Source organism: Electrophorus electricus, chromosome 4 (genome assembly GCF_013358815.1).
Source record: "Electrophorus electricus isolate fEleEle1 chromosome 4, fEleEle1.pri, whole genome shotgun sequence".
In the NCBI taxonomy this organism is placed as follows: Eukaryota; Metazoa; Chordata; class Actinopteri; order Gymnotiformes; family Gymnotidae; genus Electrophorus; species Electrophorus electricus.
Window position 1 is genome coordinate 27,343,113 of NC_049538.1, and position 20,534 is coordinate 27,363,646.

The following is a 20,534-nucleotide window of genomic DNA, read 5'->3' on the forward strand; positions in this document are numbered from 1 at the left end:
AAAGGGTTGCAAATGTTTCTGTTAATCTGTCCGGGCTGGTTTCGTATTAAACGTTGATGGCTTTGTCGTGGTCACAAGACGGGTGCTGCTCCACTGGACTGGCAATGCTAGCACGAGGAGGGCTCAGTCTCCGTCTAGATGACAAAGAAAGCGTTGTTTGATATCTGTAATGGATGACAGAAATGTATTAATGACGTGAAATGGAGCTTTGGGAAGGTCCTGTCAAGAGGCATTCCCCTATTAGTTTTAAACACGTATGGCATAGTTTGCGAAGTCAGCGGTGCCAGAACCTAAACGTGTCCAGATTTAGTGGAAATCGGTGCGTTTTGAATGACAGATTGCACTAAATGATAAATGATGCAGTGAGTGTAATGTGAGGCGTTGTAGAAAGTATCGGATTGTTTTCAAATGCAATCGTTGCCTTCGGATATTTGCTCCAAACCAGCTAGCACGCTCAATTGCGAATATTCTCTGGCGCTAATCTCCGCAGTCTAATCCCACTGTTGGCTCCTTTTCCGATTAATGCGAGGGAATGCGGATTCATGCTTTTGTAATTTAACTGTTTACGATACCACGTCTGAAATATAATCATAAAACAGACGTCTTAATCTTACGTGTTAAGAGAATAGTCTGTTTGTAATTCATTCACAAAGTGTTGATCATATGAGGGATGATGAACTTTATTAAATTCCTTGCAATAATTAGGAATAGATTTAGTGTGGGGAAAGGTCTCTTGCAATCACAGACCCTCAGAACCCCCCTTATGAAGAGTACGTCTGAGTACTTCTAGGGCGCTATTCGGCGTTTAAGGCTGTTCTTTGTGGCCACATGCTCACCAAGGAGAACTAGAGAAGGCCCGAATGTCGCTCCACATCCATGTGCTTGGCAGACACTTGTTTTGCAACGTAGCACATGTGCTCTCTATTTCTGAGCAGGAGAAGCAGACGTGTTGCTTCATGGTCCTTCGCCAGCTGTCTGCTCCTAGTGGAGCAGAATGTGGGAGCGGTTCTTTTTCACACTCGGCCCGTCAGGCGGAACCGCAGGCCGCACAGTCTGCTCTTTGTGCACCGCCCAGCCGTCATTAAGGGACGTGATCTGGCTAATAGTTTGATTAAGAAAAAGGTTTGTGTGTGTTTGTGTATTTATGTATTTAGTCTGTGGCCTACAGGCTGGACAGCCTGCTGGGAACATTTTTGTTTTGCGTGTATACCGTGCCCGTTCGTTGGGTCGGGGCTGGTAAGAGCTTACTGATCACTTGTCATCTGATAGGGATATATAGCCTCATCAATTTTGGACTGTCCATAAAAGGATGGATAAATGCAATCTTATTGATTTTGCTGGGTAAGATATTTCATTAAACACCCATTGCAATACAGAGCCATTTATAGTGGCACTCTATTGATTGGCTAATGGAAGACATTTGTCTCATCACAGTACAGCTAAAGTATTTAACCTGCGCATATTACATAAAATATTAATTAGGAAGTGGATGAGTCTAAAATCTTATGAGTTTGTCTCTATTTAAATAGATAGGTATTTTCTGTAGCATCACATTATTGACGGGGAAAGTGGTGTGATATTGTGTAGTTGCTGATAGCTGGCTGGGTATTCCTCTGTAACTCTGAGCCTGGGGGATATGTTTGGTCCTGTTCGCCCCCATCACGGGTAGTGATTCCCTTTGTGGTAGGAACACACCAGACTGACACTGAAGAACAGACATTGACTGCGCAACTGATGGTTGCCTTCCGTCAGCCCTCGTCACTGATGTGTATTTACACTGGAACACACCAAACAGACCACAGCTGCTGAAAGATATTCACGCATGTTCTCTTTCCGCGCGTAAGAAAATGACTCAAAATGAAGGTTCACGAAGGTACAGACTTCTGATAATGAGCCTACTGAGTTCTGAGTGTCTTCTTGAGCTCCTCCTTTCCAGAAAATTCCATATCGTTGCGTCAAGGTAATGAGGACAAATGTTCCACCTGGTCTCTAGATATCACAATTATTTTGCTTGTAGCAAAATATAATGTTGGCCTAGCACACTGCCTCAGTAGATCAAGCCACGGTGCAACAAAAAAAAACCCTCAGGCGGTTTATGACTATTATTTGAAGACAAATTTAGACTGAACAGCATAATCATAAAACGGTCCCCCATGGCTGTCTGCCAATACGACATGCAGAATTGCTCGAAATAGCACTGACATGGACCACTGGAGCGGAATGCACAGCATTGAATACGGGCAGACAGCCGATAGTCGGCTCAACGTGTCCATAGTCTTAAGTTCATTCCAACTTTTTTTCTTTTCGTGATATTTCTGCCCCCCCCCCCCCCCAATTTCCCTTCTTCTTATATTCTTGGTGTCCTCGTGAAGAACCAGTCTCATCTGACCCCTCTGGGTGCTTCTGAGTCCACAAAAAAGACCAGCCTTGTCCTCGGGGCTTCCCAATGATGTGCTCATACCTCACTGTAATGTTAACATATGGGTCTCGTCATTTTGGGTCTAAGCTCATAAGACCACGAGTTTACCCTAGTCTTAGCGTTCTTGGTGGCACTGTAAAGTATAGTGGATCTCTTCCTCATTCAATTCCTCAGGAACGTTTGCCTTCATAGGATTGCGCTTGTTTACAGCGTATCTCAGGTTTCGGTTATCGTGGAGGAATATGAACTTTTTATAGACTGGCTTGTTTCTATGGAGGAAGAATAGATATGAATCTGTCAGACGGGTCCAAGCTCAAGAATGTCTGGAGCCACGTAGGAGGGGAGCTGTCTCACTGTATCTGTCTCAAGTACCTGCCTGCTGGTCTGTGAGCAGCCATAATGAGACAATAGCCAGAACATTGAAGGCTACATGTGCGCGCGCATGCACACACGCACACACACACACACACACACACACACACACACACACACACACACACACACACACACACACACCAAGAACATAGCCTAATTCGCAACTCGTGACTGGCATTTTTCCCCCAACATGCCTTCTTTCTAGTCCTGAGGGACTTTGGCGGTTGATGGCTTCCTGTGAGATTCTTGTCACTTCCTGCATTACACTGTCACGGCAGCTAAATAAAACATACTGTCCTTTTTATCTTTCTTTCTCACATACATACAGAGTTTCTTCCACTCTGATTTCCATAATGTAACTGTAGCATCTTCTTAGTTTTGTTTTAACAAGTTTGGTTACACAGTGTTATCGGTGCAGTGGACGGTTCTTTCACACTCCCTCTCTCGTCTCGCTGCTTATCTTTGTATGGCTGTTCCAGCTACATGCCCAGCTGCAGTGTCCTGTGTCCACAAGTCCAGACCTGCTGTCCACTACCAGCTAGAGAAGGCCAGGCTTTGTTTCCCTGAATGCAGTGCGTCGTCTTCTCGGCCTCCCTAGCGGAATCCCAGCCCTGCTGTATCCGTTCCAGCTCCAAGATAAACAGGAAGGGGCTGGAATTACAGAGCTTTGTGGAGGAGTCCATGACGACTGTGGGTTATAACGGGCGTATGAATGCCCCAGCAGCGAGGCCGGCCTCGGTCACACCTAACCTGCTGCGTCTGGGCATTTGCGACACTAAGGATGTGCGGTGTTCTCCCTATGCCCTTCTGTTGTCAGTAAAGGTGTATTTCAGAAAGGTGACATAATTAGAGTGAGATGGTATCTCACTGTACTGACAGGCAGCTGATGTGCGGGAGCTGATCACTAGTTAGTGTAAAACGTTCTATATCAAGACTAGAATGAACACTTAATCCATATTGTCCATAATTAACTGTGAACGTAAGAAAGACAGACACTGCTCCATCAAACGGCTTCCATGTTTATTTGGCCTCACTGCTACCCTGGACCTATGACCTCATGTCCATTTCCTCTTTCTTCTCTGGAAGATCTGCAAGAATGGACTTAAAAGTCGCTGCTGTGAAATCGGCCTCTGCCTCTCTTTGAAGACTTCCTGGCTTCGGAATTGGTCCCACTTTTTTAATTCTGTCGGCCAGAACGACCTGCTGCTCGGGTCCGTTTGTCAGCTCTCTGCCCAGTATCCCTTCCCCGTTAGCACTGCTCCTTTTGAGACAGCGCCGCCTCGCTGGGAAGGCAGTGAAGTCGCAGTGGCCCGGGGCGGCATGAGACCATGTGTGGCGACCTCGTTATGGGGAGGCAAGAAGGCCGCATGCAGGTGGCTTGTCTTCTGCCTGCTGCTGACTCCGTGACCCGGATCTCTGAACCAGCGCTCGGGGCTGCGCTTCTGCCCTGGTTAAATTGCTACCTCGGCAGCGACAGGCAGCCTATCATTAAGCGCGTGACTGTCTGCATTTCTGAAGCGCAAAGGCTGGTTGTCATCTGTCTGTCTGTGTGTGTGTGTGTGTGTGTGTGTGTGTGTGTGTGTGTGTGTGTGTGTGTGTGTGTGTGTGTGTGTGTGTGTGTGTGTGTGTGCGTGCGTGCGTGCTTTTGTGCATCTATGCGCACATGTACATTGCTGTGTAGCTTTGTATAATTCCTGGGTAGGCGCTCTGTTGTGTCCGGTGTGTCACACTGCAGTGTATTTCTGTAGCGTGTCATTACCCTCTGACTGGCTGGTGTGTTATTATGGAGTCAGAGCTGGAGAGAGTGCGCTGTGTGACTCACTCGCCCAGGGACACAAACACGCGCACACTCAGAGGCAACACCAAGTCTCCTGCTAAATCCGCAGTGCAATGGTACTCACAAACTGCACATCTATTTATTACACTGTCATGGGACATCTTTAATCATTCTACAACTCCCATTCAGCATAATATATATATATATATATATATACATACACAACAGATCATGTGGCAAAACAAAAAGCCAACACAGAAAATACATCTCTAACATGGTTATATATTTGACATTGTGATGCTGAAGTCATACTGACCTTTGTAACACTACCAATGGCCATCTGACTAAGCATAGGTGGTCGTTAATGGCTCACATGTGGTTGAAGCCTTGGCTTTGTTTCTGCGCTAGCATGGCAGTTCCTGGTCAGTTTGTTCGTGATCGCCACGGCCGTCCAGGTGTATCTGACGCGAGTCATGCTGTCATCAACTAGCCTCCCTCCCACCTGACCCCTTTCTCCCCAGCCACAAAAGGAGTCCTGTCAGCACCATGTGGTTTCTTAACGTCTGATGTGGTTGCCTTTCAGGATGCACAGACGGAGGGCTGCATGTTTTGGCAGGTCTACAGCATCTCGCTAGCCTGCACACATCAGATTATAATCAGATTATAGCAGCCAGCCATGCGTAGTAACAGGAGACCAGAGTGTGCTATGTACCATTGGGCCCCATAGTTACACTATTCATCACCTTGGATTGCATTTTTTATTTATTACATTTGTTAATTTATTGTGTTTTTTTTAGAGTCCCTTTTTTCAGTAAGGCCCTTGGGGTAACACAGATGCTAAATAAGCACATTCTAAAGAGAATATTAAAGACACACTCCACTGGAGTGTATACTATTATGCAACATCTTTGTGGTCACAGAAGGCAGCAACACATGGTTGAGCTGGGATTCGAACGTGAAACATAACTGCAGGGATCATCTACGTATTCCTGAGCTCACTGGGTACAGCAAAGCCATCCACGTACTTTGACTGTATGGACCCACTTTGCCACCAGTACGTCCCCCTCTGTGTGAGATCAGCACCTTGCGGTTCTGCCTACTCAGCTTCTGTGATTGTCTGTGGTGTCTGGGCCCTTGCTAGCACAGGCAAACAGTTAGCAGTCGCTTCACACACAGTGCAAGTCTTCCGGGCAGTGTCAGTTTCTGGACTTTCCAACAGCTTGAAGGTACAGAAGGAGCCTCCACTTAATGGATCAACAGAAAAGTGCCACTTCCTCCAGCTGATCTGTCCTAGGAACTGTTTGTTCGTAGATTGTCATAGAGGTTGCGTGTGTTTCCTGTTGATGGCAAGAACTGCTAATTGTATGTAGTGTTTTGTTTTGTTTTTACACATTATTTATGGTAGCCTCAAGTGATCTCAAGATTTTCACTGGAACTGTTTAAGATCCAGATTAAATTGTAAGGACAGTTAGTGAAAATATTTTAACTTGAATTTGTCATTTTAATGACATTACATGATTGCCTAAAGTGATATTCATAAGAGCTAAGTTCTTATGAACTGTGCTGTGGTTACATCTTATTCTTTTGCCTCTGTGTGTTGTCCTAAATGAGACGTGGGATTTGCCAGATATTTTTGGGTGCCACGTTCCTACTCCCATGCTCATCGTTCTGTTCCTATAGTCCGTGACTGGGCCTCGGTTTTCTGCAGTGTGACCAGTCCCGTTCCTTAACTTGTGTACACACACACACGCATACACACACACACACACAGGGCTTGAAAATGTTCCATTGACTGGAACTCTGCCTTCCTACACACAACAACCAGGGAGTGAATAATCCTTCTTATTCACAGAATGAATAAGTCTGCACCCCTGCAGGCTTCTGGGCTCAACCAGGCTTTAATAATAATAATAATAATAATAAAAGCCCTTAATTCCTATGATGGCGGTATCGGCAGTTGCCTTGAAATAACTGAAGTATGGCAATAAAGTTGGAAGTGCAGGTTTCCCTGTCTGGTCCATCTCCAGCCGCAGTGCTGGTTTTCAGCCTCCTGGCTCCAAGATGACCAGCTCTTGTTTATGGAAAGGGAATGAGAAGAAACAAAGGGCAGGGGGAAGAAAAGGCAGGAAAACTCAGCCACTTGTATTCGCTCCTGTGGGATGCTGTGAATATGAATGAGTTCTCCCTAGCAACACGGCACTTGTGCATCTAAATAGTCAGTTGACACGCTTAAATTGTGCTAATCGCAAACTAAAATGTGCGCGCTACCTGAAGTGCCCAGAAATCAGATTTCTGAAATTAGCCTTGCAAAGCCAGGGCCTGAAATGGGCTTGGTTAAATTTAGAAAAGCCTTATTCATTTTTGTCAGTGCACAGAACTTGCTGTATCGCTGCTGGGTCTTATAGTGTCCTCATAAGGTCACAGATGTCTTTAAACCAGTGACCTTTATGGAAGAGGTCAGAGGCAGGAAAACGATTCGAGTCACATGTGCTGCACGCCGATCACAGCATATAAGAGGAGCTCTGGATGGTGATGGCACTGTAAAATGTCATCCAGCTCCATGCTGTGTATGCTGGGATTTTGTCTCCCCAAAGTTCTGCAGTTACTCTTCAAGACATGTTTAAGCAGACACATAAACAGGGGTTCTGGGATTCTCCTGTGTGTATTCCAAGCGTGTGTCTTGCGTACTTCAGAATGTGACTGTTCTGGGTTGCTCTGCTAGCCCTCATCCCTGGAGCTGCGTCATTAGCATTGCTATTGATGCAGAGCTGTGGCGCAGCTACAGAGGGCATTGAGAATGGCCACAGGACATGCTGGAACATGCCTCACACCCTCCCTGCAACCTGAGACAGACCCCAGCATGAGATAGGTAGCAAAGTTTTGAGTTTTTTAGGGTCATTAAGTTGAGGATCTATATAAGGAACTAAATGAGATTGCCGTTTTGTTGTGGTTACTTGACTTAATGTTTAGGTGGAGACACAGATTAACGTGCAGTGATAGTGGGGAGTGTCTGATAACTGTGTGTGTGTGTCCTGCCACAGCATGCTCTTCTGCTGTCATATCAAGTGACACTTGCACCTCTTAGTGACCAGCCGAGACAAGAAACCTTGGGTCCGTGTGGTCCAGGAGCCAGAGTGCGCAGGGTCAGTGCTCTGGGGCCATGCATGCTCTGAGGAGCAGAAGTGTGCTTTCCTGTCCTTTGCGGCGTGACGGACTATGTGCGTTGCCATTACCGACCTATACTGTTGCAGCTCAGAGTGTGGACGGTGTGCGTCAATGTCAAACAGGACAACGGGAAGGAGGCGTCTCCTAAAAACTTGCCTCGGCCTTCAAGATCGTAAAAGTTTAACTTTGCACTCCTTCCAGTTGAATATGCGGCTGTACGCAGAGAGCGTGAGGATAGCTTCCTTGTCCTATTCTGCTAAATTAGCTTTATGTATTTGTAAGCACAGTGTATGCAGTTTTACTACAATAGATAATAGACAGCAGTTTGGCTCCTGTAATTTTAAATATATGGACAGGTCATTGAGAGCTTAAATAAATCTCCACATTGGAGAGGAGAAAAAACGCTTATGCTCACAGAATGCAGAGGCAGTAAATAAGAGGTGATGGTGATCCAGCAGGCTTTCTCCGTCTCTCTCTATCTCTGTCTCTTGCTCTAGCTCACTCGCTCACTCACTCTTATCAGTCTGATGGCAGGCTCCAGAGGCTGCCGGAAGCCTGTTAATCAGGAGTGCTAATGTGCTCATTAAGAGATGGTTTAAAGCCTGCACTCCATTCTAATCTCTCCCTCTCGCTCTCTCTCTGTCTGTCTGTCTGTATTATTACAGTGCTATGTCATTTATATATATTATTATTATTATTATTATATAACATTTAATATCTAAATATTGCAGTTGCTGTTGTACCCTGTGATTCCACAGCTGGTGTTTACTCCTGGGGAATGGGGATATTGAGGCTGTTTGGAGCAATAATGCTCTTGTGGTGAATTCCCCATTGGTTCTTGATGAAAGAAGCATTCTGTTTTTGAATGTTTTGCTTCGTGGTTGACTGATATATCGGCCGGCTGATTGATGCCCTTTTGAGATGATTGGCATTAGCCGAATTGGCCAAGATGTCGGTGGGTGCTGTGAAATAGTGCCTGCCCGTGCTGGATGTAACTGCTGAGAGAAAACAGTAAAACATTTAATTTCTATTTTTCAAAGCTTAATGTATTTAATTGGATACTCAACATTAGTTTCAGTCAGTGGTATTTGCTAATGGGAGATTTAACTTGTTGGCTTACATTAACAGGACTGAATGCTATCATTGTTATCAACTTGCCAACAGTATTTTCGGGAATGAGCGTTATGGGTTTCTAGCTAACATGCAGTGTGTGTGGGTGGGTGTGTCTTTCTCTGCGTGTACATCTACACACACACATACATAGAATATCCTCTGTATCACATTGTCACATCTAGTCACTTGTTAGATGATATGAGCAAGCTGTGCAAACAAAATTATAATTTTTTACATTTGTTGAACGCTTTTGATTTTGTTGGCTATTTGCCTTGTCAAGTCTGTCAACAAACTTAAACAAACACAAAAATATGCTTCAGAGCCCTGTGCTATAACTCTCATGCACCCTCATTGTAATTTATTTCCTGTGGGCATTCATTCAGTTGAAATGTTTTTTTGTATGTCTCATTTATTATTGTTGTTAATTAAATTGTATTTTCTCAGTCGTAATATTGTCCTTTATATATTGCCCATCGGTCGTGCTGCTGTCGAAATATCTGCATCTGCATTGGCTCTTAAATAATCCATACTGGTTGACCATTAGTTTTGCTGCTACAATATCCAAATATCGGCCAACAATTGAAAAGGCTGATAAAACAAACAAACAACAAATAAATAATCAATGATCAGCACAGTTTGCGCTTATCTTTTTTAAAATAAATCAATTATACTGGTCTATGGAGCTAAACCCATGTAGTAAGAATATTGTTTTTTAAAAGATTGTTCAGCATTGATTGTAGCGTTTAAAGAAGAAAAAACGCGACACTGGTCTGACACTAAATATGTTTGATGGTGAGGAAAAATGGCATGTGGTTGTTCTCAGATCAGTCACCTGTAAGAGTGTGAGTCAGCCAAGCTTAGAATCTGTTTGTTTCTTCTAAAGTCTGCACCATAGTCCCCTAGTTAGCGAGAGCTAGTCAGTCCCTCTATATGATTGCCTAACGATGAGCTTGCATTCATTCAGTGGATAAAATAAATCAGATTGGGTGATGGTACAGGTCTCCTCTCACGAAGAGGGCTGAAAGGTTTGCTCAAAAGCTTTTTCTTAGAAGTGGAATAAGTAGAGGAAAGGAGGAAAAGTTGTTATTCAAAAATAGCGATGGAAGTAGCTTAAGGGTATAAGCAGGGTTGGAGGCAGTGAGGGGCACTCATTTGCTAGCACCGCTGTTCAGCTCAGGTTCAGGTGTAGTCTGTGAGTTCACTGCAGCTCTCCATCCTCCCTAGTAGCGCTCTGTCCTGTTGAAGACACAGCCGCTGCTGGCGAAGGTGGAGACCTCTTGTTCTGATTTTCCAAATCTCCAGCACTCTCCTTTCGGGTCTGTCCTCCATCCCTCTGGCGGCAGCTTTCCCCTTCATGGCTCAAGTTCATGTGGAAGGCGTCTGAGGAAAGCATTTTCCATACAGGACGGTTTCACTTCGAGGTTTCGCTCTAACACTTTCCATGTGTGTGGAAGAAAGAGTGTGTGTGTGTGTGTGTGTGTGTGTGTGTGTGTGTGTGTGTGTGTGTGTGTGTGTGTGTGTGTGTGTGTGTGTGTGTGTGTGTTTTTCCCGGAAGCACATTGCAGGAATCTCGTGGCAGTCTGACAGTTAAGTCAGCTGACAGATCTATTCTGGCATTCTTCATAATGCTATAAACTCTTTCCTGAACTGCCCCACAGAGCAGCCAGGCTTTGCAGAGTAGTCTTGGTCTGTATGATCACATAGGGCCTTAGGAAGAGAGTCTTATATTGGGCCGTTCTGCACTCCTGAGACTGTTTCCGATTTCCTTTTCCACAAATATTGCTGGAAAACAGGACTAGGAAGTGTATCTGAAAAGATGGGTTAATTTAGAATTCGTCAGACTGTTTGTAGTGTATTTTTTCATGCATGCAAAACAGCACAGTTCATATTCAAGTGCCAAAGACTGGTGATGACAGAAAGCAGGAAGAGGAAGAGCCTCAATAGAAAGAGGCACACCCCGGATCTTGCCGAACCGTTCAGCGATCCCGAGCTATCCCAGCCGAACGGTTCGGCAACCCTCAGCGTGGTTAGCTCAGCGTGCTGAGGAACCTGTGTTCCGACTGTTCCGTGCCAAACCACGTTCGTGTGGAAATGCAACTGGAACGCTTGCCGTCGGAACTATTAAACTATTAAACTATTAAGCTCCTGTACTGTGAAAGGTGAGCTGTCAGAGGTTCAGAGGTTGTTCAGAGGTTGCAGTGAATGCAGTCACATGTGCCCTAACACTGCTAGTGCATCGGCAGTTTGTGGCTTAGAAAGTGCCGGAGAGCAGGAAATGATGTCGCCGTCAGCTCTAAAGATAAACGTTGCTTTTGTTTGCTTCCACACGCGTTCCATCATATCGGGCAGGAACACGCTGCACGATGAGCTGAATCTTTCCTTTTGTCCTGCTATCCTGCTGGGTGAAGCGTTTCTATACCTGTTGCTGATGGCAGCTTTGATCAGGAGAGGCCTGGAAGAATAATCTCTCACATTTATGATTGTGTGTGTGGTGTGGGAAAACCAGTTCAAGGAGTTTACATGGAGGCATTGTAGGAGAAGCCACTTGTATTTGTTTGGGGGTGTGTGTGTACACATAGGTGTATAAGAGTTTGTATAAAGCGTTTTAAGTGTATTAACTGCATTGTTTGTATATGTAGATCTGGTTATGTTCAAGGATTATTGATTTTGACTGTCTGTCAAACCAGACAAGTGGACAAACACAGCTGTAAACAGGTAGACAAAACCCCAGACAGACAGGTGGTGGGGCGGCTTCTCCAGTAATGGTCTAGCACAGCCTGCGACTGCCTTATTTGTTGTAATGTAATGCTAATCGCCGCAACAGCTGGCGTGTCAGGACCAGAGCCAATCATTGCCCTCCACCACCAATCTCAGCTCCTCCTCGCTTTAGTTCTCTCCCAGTCAAATGGGCAGTTGGGAGCATATGGAGAGGGTGTGCTCCAGTTGTTGTGTGGAGCGTACCGTGCCCAGACTACACACAAGCAGAAGGGGTATGCCCGCATACGAGTGCCTGTGTTTGTGTGGCAGCAGTGATATGACTGAAAGTTTGTCACCGTATCTAATTGGCAACATTGATCAAAATGTCACCTCCTGTGTATAAAGGGGACTTCAGCCCTTAATCTGCTGTTAAAGGGAAGAAAGCTACAGTAATGACCAGATAAACACATGGTTTTAGCACGCACACACACAAACATTCAGCTCTATTCCAGAATATTGTTTTCCTTCATGTCAAGGACATTAAAATGATAAGGGCTTACAGCTAAACTGTGTCTGATATTTTGGTAAACAGAGTGGCTTTCCTGCGCTGTACACCCACACGTAGCGTTGTCGTTTTGAGCCCTGTCAGTAATGTGAGGCAGGGCAGTGCTCGGCTGTGGGTTTATTGTTGCAGCGGGACAGTCAGAATTGTACAAACACTGACAAAGCATTGACAGGTATTGAATCCTGTACTTGGCATTGGAGGTGCTGAAGTGTTTCTAAGATAAACGGCAGCTGTACCACAGAAATGGTCCTGTGAAGTGCACCAGAGAGACAGAAACAGTAGTATTACAAAGTAATACGATGGAAATAATGCATTTTTAACCCTTGCCAGATTTTTTCTGAGGCTTCAATAATAAACTTGGTAGACCACATGAAATGCATCCACAGAGTTGTATAGTTGGTTGTTGCTGTTGCCTGGGCAGGTCTAGCGTGAACGAAAAACTGTTCCACATTAGCATCATCGCTGACTCATTGAGCTCCTCACAATTTGAGGTGAGGGGTCTTCTGCGGAGTGGGCGTTCCTGGTTTATCATTCGGAAACTGGGCGCAGGCACTGTTGCTGGGAGAGAGACAGGCAGGAAGACTGCTGCACAGGAAACTCGGGGAGGAGCGGAGGGTTACAAGGAGGGGAACGCCCTCCCTTTTCCTGGCAGCGTGTCTGCTTGGATGCTCGCTCGCTCCCTCCCTCTCTCTCTCTCTCTCTCTCTCTCCCTCCCTCCCTCTCTCTCTCTCTCTCTCTCCCTCCCTCCCTCTCTCTCTCTCTCTCTCTCTCCCTCCCTCCCTCTCTCTCTCTCTCTCTCTCTCTCACTCTCTCTCTCTCTCTCACTCCCTCCCTCTCTCTCTCACTCTCTCTCTCACTCACTCACTCACACACTCTCTCTCTCTCTCTCTCACTCTCTCTCTCTCTCACTCACTCACTCACACACTCTCTCTCTCTCTCACTCTCTCTCTCTCTCACTCACTCACTCACACACTCTCTCTCTCTCTCTCTCTCTCTCTCTCTCTCTCTCTCTCTCTCTCTCTCACACTCTCACTCTAACCTCCCACTCTAACCTTTGAGTATCAGTGGAGAGGATGAGGGGAGATATAAGGACACCACAGCTAAAAGTCTGATTTCTGTGTGAAACCGCTGTTGTTTTTGAGGGGGTGACTCTGAAACAACCAAAGATTCGCTCCGGTCTGGTGTGGAGGAAGCCCCTGTCAAACATGTACAGTGGATATGGAGGTACTCTTTATCTCTGCTAAACATTCTTGTCCGTAACAACAGCTGAGATTTCAGTAACTGGCTGTTTCAGTGAGACATGACTTTTTCCTGTATTGTTCAAAGTAATGCAATCGGTAAAATCTGAAGTAAACGTTGTTATTGCTTCAGGTTTTGTTCTCTGAGTAGGTGAGGTTGATCTCCATTACTTCATGTGTTTATGGATTTGCGGTTTTGTCTGCCTCTTCCTGATTATATTGGCTATTAGTCTTTAAGGACCGTGCCTACAGCGGAAGATGCTCGTCATGCCTGCAGTTTTCTCTATCAGTCTTGTGTTATCTCTTGTGCTCTCCAGCTTCGGATGTTTCCATGTCCTTTGCATGTTTTCTCTCCCTGTAATGCTCACTTTCTTAGTGTGAGTCCTGATTCATGACTCTGCCATATTGTGGGAAAGTTTAGATGGGGCCTGCCCTAAAGAAAGGAGGGCAAAGCCCTCTACAGGAAAAATGGGAAACTCTGTTTCCTTCCCACAATGATACAGAGCTGAGGAGCAGTTGGATATTTGCTAGGATATGCTTCCTTAGAAAAACAATGGCAAAGCTATGAATGTTCCCCAGAAGACCCGATGAGCCAGAACACCTCCGTGCCATTTTGGTGTCATACAGAATGTGGAAGTGAAACCAAAGAAATTTGACCCAGTCAGTCATAGCAGCACACTGGTAATTATAAACCCCTATCCAGGTTTAATTAATGTGGTGGTGTTGGGCACTGTGTTACTGTGTTTGGTGGTGCAAACAAGCCTCTGATATGAGGTTCCTCAGATGTCGGCCACAGCCAGGGGGAGCTGCCATACACCTGGAAAGGGGCATGCTGAGATCAGCAGTTGAGCCTGCCACCTTAAGGTCAGCTAAGCTGAGCAAACCTAGGTCAGTAGGGTCAGGGCGCTGCCCCAGGCCCGCAGCGCAGGTTCACCCCGACCTTTCTGTGGAAGAGGCCGGAAACACACTCTTGTGGAAGACACTCCTGGCCCGAGGCACTACAGAGAGAGCCTCGAGTGTCAAAAACAGGTAGTGTGGACATGTTTGTAGAATACACACACACACACACACACACACATCCACACACACCAAATATAAAGAATGTTGGGCTCCTTTTGGTTGACTTACTCCAAGAGGTGAGAAACAGGGATACAGGGAAGGAGACGGAAGGTCTTAAGTTTGTTTCTTCTTTTTGGGCTTGACTCAGGAAATGGAGGAAAAGGCAGGTGTGCGTGTGCGTCCATGCAGGCTATGTTTGTGGCACAGTGTTACAGGGAGCCCAGAAAATAACATGACCGTAGCCAGAAATAAAAACAGCCAGAAACTGATATAGTACTTAAGCAGAAATGTGCCACTGATCATGATCATTTAGTCCCGGTTAATGTGGACCAACTCCCCACTTATCTTGATTGGTCATAAACGTCTGTATTTCCTCGTAGAGAATAATATTGTTGTTCCCTAGGAAAGGTGTTGAAAACATGCATGTTGCGCTACAAAGACATTTAATTAAGTTCAGCGTGTAGTTATCAGTTCATCAGCCAACAGACCAGCTGCACAGTTTTGTTTACTTTTAACTGGAGTTACTGGAGCGACTAAGACAGGAAGGCCACCCACAAATCTTTAGCCAGACTCTTAAATCTTCGCCTGGATTGGGATGCTGGGTTGGTTAAGTGCAGTTTGGTGTCCTGCCACGTTTTGTGTATTGGACACAGATTTCACACAGCATATCTGGTATCACATATCATTGGTATCAGCATATCGCATATCATTGTCTTTGAAGCATCACTGTTCAGGCCAAATTCCTGAATTTCGAGTTACAGTTTGGGTTTTCTTTGTCCAATATCTAACACACGTACCACTTTTATTAAATTTTATCCTCTGAACATGATGAAAGAGAGTGCCGTGTAAGGCATGGTGTTTTCCCATTAACCTCTGTAAACCTGGACAACTTGATTATGAATTAATAATCCCTCCCATTTCATAACTGAGGTTAATTCCATTCACCTTCCCAGATTTTCAGATCATTACAAGGTATTTCCTACATGTTACTTCAGAGGGCAAAGTATACAGAGTATACTGTTTACTGATGTATGTCGTCTTTTGAGGGTAGCAGGTGCATTTTTCTTATCGAGACCTATAATTAATTTTCATAGAAGTGTGTTTCATGTTTTCCATTATTTACATTTACTATATACATACATTTTATTTACGATTCTTGGTTGAGGTGGTAGACAAGCATCGTCTAATACTGCTTACTTCTCTCATGGTGAACACAAGCAAGGGGAAACTGAGCGCTGACGACCTTTAGTAGAAGTGTGGGGTCATTGGAGGTCAAGGCTCATTGGAGGTGCTCTAATCTCACTGGGGTGTCCTCTAGTATCCACCAAACTTGTTTTAGAGCAAGGTGAGGGACAAATTCTCCAGAAAAAAAAGCATAGCCTAGACACCGCAGGAGAAACAAATCCTGTCAATTCTTTGTGCTAATGGGAGTTGAAGAGATATCTGGAGAGGATGTCGCATGCTTTCGCCATGTAAAAGGAAAGTGTGTGCAGAAAAAGCACTGATGGAGCACTACAGCACATCAGCAGGAAAGGGCTGATCTCGCTTAGGAAGGCTGAGTTAGAGGGGCAAATGGAGGACTAAACTGAGGTCAAGAGGGGCACCAGTTTTGAGAAGAACTGTATTAGTCATGTATTAGTTTGTGGTTTGTTTGACAGTGTGGCACTCTTATTGCTGCCAGTTTGTGGTGTGACCCAACCCACTTGTGTTGGTGGTGGTGGTGGTGGTGTTTTTGAATGGTCCGGGGACGAAGCCAGACAGCTAGGATGTTCTAGGTCCAGAGGCTTGGGAGCATCCTGGCCATTCCAACCTCGGTTATGAGCGACACCAGTGGCAGGCCATGGAGGTGTGGGAGCACTGTCCAGTTAGGCCATGACCCAGGGTTCTCAGCGAGTCCAGGTTCTGAGCTGATTGTTCCCAGAGTGACACTCCTCAGGCAGGAAGGCACTGGGCCTGGGCTGCGTGAGCCGAGGCTTATTTTTCCCCATGGAAGTTTCTGGAGGGGCGATTGTATTTGGCAGGTGGGCAGGACCTAAACAGAGGCTCAAACCTCAGAGACACTGCAGTGATGAAAGCTAATGTGTTATGTCTCTAGTGTGTCTACCCCAGGAAAAGAAAGAGGAAGGGGATGCTGCTAAGGGTGTGTGTGTGTGTGTGTGTGTGTGTGTGTGTGTGTGTGTGTGTGTGTGTGTGTGTGCGTGCGCGCGTGCGTGTGCGCGTGTGTGTGCGCGTGTGCGCGTGTGCGTGTGCGTGTGCGCGTGTGCGTGTGCGCGTGTGCGTGTGCGCGTGTGTGTGTATATGTGTGTGAGTGTGTGTGTGTGTGTGTGTGTGTGTGTGTGTGTGTGTGCGCATGCGCACACGCATGTAAATGAGGTGCGTGTTATGTCTTTTTATTCTCTGACGTTCCTTTTGATGCTCTGGATTAAAGTGGTTGTTTGTGGTTCCCACCACCATAAGAGCTGGCAAAACCTTGATTTTCATGTTTGTATGTTTTGCAGATCTTGTTAACTTTTAGTCTGTTGTCCTGTTGCAAATGATCTTTTTTCCTAGTTTTTCCTAAACAGAGACGTCAATAATAAACATTTTATTCCGATTTATTTAATTAAATCAGAATATTCCATTAAAAATGTATTGCCCTTTCTCACCTTTTCCATTCCAAATATATTTATATTTCAATATTTCTGGCTTTTAGATACTTGGACAATTTAGATATTTCAGCTAATAAAGCACTTATTTTTCAACCTTTTATATTAATATTCCACCCTTCTGCTTAAAACATTTAGAAGCATCCACTTGTGCTTTGAATTAGGAACCAAAGTTACTGTAGTTCACAGTCAGGAATAAAGATTTTTTTCCCACACTGGAACCTCGTCTGGAGAGGAAGGATTGGTGCCCTCCCTTCTCAGCTGAAGGCCTCTGTGTGTGGACATGCGCACAGAGCGAGGTCACCTGTCCGTCCTGCCGTTACTGCCTGAAAGGTTGCGGTCAGTGCAGCTTGTTCAGAGACTCGCTCTGGCCTGGTGAGCTGTGGCGTGGCTCACCAGGCCAGAATGTTGAACTTTTGATGAAGTGGTAGATGCAGGGCCCACTCAGTTTCCTGTTGCTACTTCCTTGGGTCTAAAATAAACTCTGACTTTCTTCCCCAGCCCCAATGATGCGCCTGTTTCTAAGGACTTGCCTCTCTATTGATCAAAATACTGAAACTACTACCAGCCCAAACACCGCCCCACACTACAGAAAAAGGGAACCTAGCGTGACACTGATGAAATTCGCGTAAACCCTGTGATGTGTCTCTAAAGCACTTGCTGGAGGAGGCGGCTTTTGTCTTGGTCTAAACGAGCAATAAGAAGAGGTCCTGGGAATTGGCCCTGGACGGAATCTCCTCTCGTGTTCGCGCTCCTCCTGGCCTCCTCGGCTGTAGTGCCGAGTGATGTCGTTCGAAGCTGTTGCACTGGAAGTGGCTGAGCGTCAGTAAAAGCTTTGTGTCGCAGAGCAGAGCGAGAGAAGATGGAAAAGAGTTGGCTGAATGGTCACGTGACAAGAACAGCTCTTGTGGGAAGGCGTCTGACTAGGGGGATACTGACCTCCGTTTCAAATGACCAGCATTAAAGTGTTTTGTTGTAAACCGCTTATGGGTATAAGACACTGATACAAAATTGTTATGCTACTCATATCAAATAGCTTGTTGTATAGATAAGGGCTACGCGATATGGGCAAAAATATTTCGGTTTGTTCATATTATGTGCCGTGAGATTGATCTATGTTGTTATTTTAACCAAAATTATTTTCATATTAATACTGTGAGGCATGAAAACACCCACGGGACACAACTGTGATGTGTGAGACCGGTCACACGGCACAGTAAAAAGTTGTTAGTGGGCTCACTTCCATATTACCGCCTTCTGTGAGATTAGTATTGAAGTCTAATATTGCAGTATAGCTGTATGTCTGGTTAAGCTGAGCTAGTACAGAGTTTATCCCAAGTACCTTTTCTGTAGCCTGGCACAGAATTGGCTCGGATTGTATGCGTCTCCGTTCACTGGTCTCACTTTCTCTGTAGCAAGCATTTCAATAGTAATGGGAGAGTCTAGATGATGGAGAGCTCCTTCTTTGTCAGCCCTGGCTCAGTCTTGGAACTGTGTTGGCCATGGCCTCGGTCGGTTAGTTCTAGTCTGGGTTTGGGTTCCTGTCCTTGGCACAAGCCTTCTTTGGTGACTGTGCCTTCTTCACTGTGAGCGAGTATTGTTTCAAGAGTCTGCGTGTGACAATGAAGAGCCAGAGGCTCCAGAAGGCCTCCAGAGATTGGCTGCCGATTAGAGACGGAGGCAGACAGGCCGGGAACCTTGACGGTTTGACCGGACTAGGAAAGGCTGGGCGCTGTCAGTGGCAGCGGCTCTCCCAGGCTTCCCTGTCTCAGCGCTTAGGAATGAGGGCTCACCAGGGTGGTGTTCAGGATGTTCCTCAGTCGGTCTGAATGAGTCTGCACGGGCTTCCTGAGCCACCGGTGGGTCATTGTTTCCATGGTGGAAGCAGCCTTCCACCGAGCTCTCTCCAGAACCTCGCCCAGGGACGCTCCTGAACCCGCAGAGCTTTGTCTGTATTGGAGTGTTGTCAAGAAAAAAATTATTATTTTTTTGCTTGTTTACAAGTGCGGTTTCAGTGCGAGGACCTCCTGTTTTAAACTGTCAATGTTCCGAATACAGTTTGACTCATGTACCTCTGGTAGATGTTCACAAAGACATCTGCTCCAGGTTTACAATCCAAGTGAGAAGTGTGGTCTTGGTGATGTCTTGGGTGTTTTCCCAGTGGTAGGCTGGAGGAGGAATATGGGAAGAGAAATATGCAGATGAAAGGATAAACAGGGAAGCACAGTAGATGTGCATCTAAAGCACCAGGCAGGAAACCCACCCGACAGGTCCCTTTAAAATCACTTTGATGTTAAACAACTCCTGTTTGTACTTGCAGGCTGTGGAGTTCTACTTATCTTTAGATATACTATCAAGAAATGTTCCCCAGTGTCTCTTTGATAAGCTTATGGTGCAATGGGGCCCGTAATAAAATGTAATAACTATATTCCTGAAAATAAATGAAGTAAATTATGGGCTTTTACCCTCAGAGTGGTAGGAAAACAATCTTCATAAACTGCCCTGAATTCTGAAAGATCTTTATCAATGTGGTCTGATGGCTTGTTTTAGCTCCTTGACCATTTGGCCAAGTCATGTTGTGCCTTTGTCTCAAGTTCCTTCCCTTTTCTCCAACCTCTAACGTCCTTGCTTGTCCTGCGGGTCTACAGGGAGTCCCTCCAGAGCGGTGTCCACCATGTCGCTGTCTGCGCGGCCCACGCACCGAGTCCTCGTCAGGGCCGTCAGTAGGAGCCAGAGCTTTGCCGGCATCAACTCCTACGACAAGCCTTACAGGTGCGATAGATGGACACACAAACGCATACTCGCAGACATGCATACACTGTCCATCATGTTTGTCAACTCCTGTAAGATGTCCTACAGGTCAGTACACACACACACCAGACACAACTCCTACAAGCCCTACAGATGAATCCTCTCACACACACACACACACACACACGCATCTGTCATAAATGTAAAGAGTTGTTATATCATTAAGGACAGCAAGAAGCGTACACATCCAACACAGAAGTCGCTTTCTGAACTCACGCACACTTGTATAACTTTTCGAGTGTCCAGCACATTTGTGCTGAGAGGATGAGAGGAGACATCTGACGGGATGTCCTGTGAAGTCCTGTGCATTTCCTCTTCAGTCCTGCTCTCCCCACGAGCTGACCTCCTGACCTCCTGCAACCTTGCGTTTCAGCAGTTGGTGGAGGAAGTAACCTCACGCCCTCCTTGTTATAAAACGGAGAAAAATCAAGATAGAAATGTTGGTTCTCTTATTACATCTAATAGATGCTTCTTACTCCCTGAATACCAACACTGGAATGTCCAGCTTCCAGGAGACTAAGCTCAGTATTTCAAATTTCAGAATCTCAATATCAGCCATTAGTAACTTTTGGTAAACTGCAGAAACATGGTCTCCCTGTGGTCACAGGCATGTGCCAAGCGAAATCGGCAGTGCAGTGTGTGACATCCACACCACGAAGGCGGCTGATGG

At 45.7% G+C, this 20,534-nt stretch overlaps 1 protein-coding gene across 4 annotated transcripts in view; it reads left to right on the plus strand.

Annotated features, from left to right (window-relative positions):
* Positions 1–20,534, plus strand: part of ripor1 (RHO family interacting cell polarization regulator 1) — a 50,581-nt gene that overhangs the window by 11,921 nt on the left and 18,126 nt on the right. For 2 of the 4 annotated variants that reach the window (XM_035525488.1, XM_035525487.1), the window contains exon 2: positions 19,702–19,825. In XM_035525488.1, the coding sequence (XP_035381381.1) occupies positions 19,702–19,825 (124 nt within the window). Of the gene's footprint in view, positions 1–13,147; positions 13,336–19,701; positions 19,826–20,534 lie in introns of those variants that run through there. The other 2 variants (XM_035525486.1, XM_035525489.1) reach the window with 2 other exon arrangements.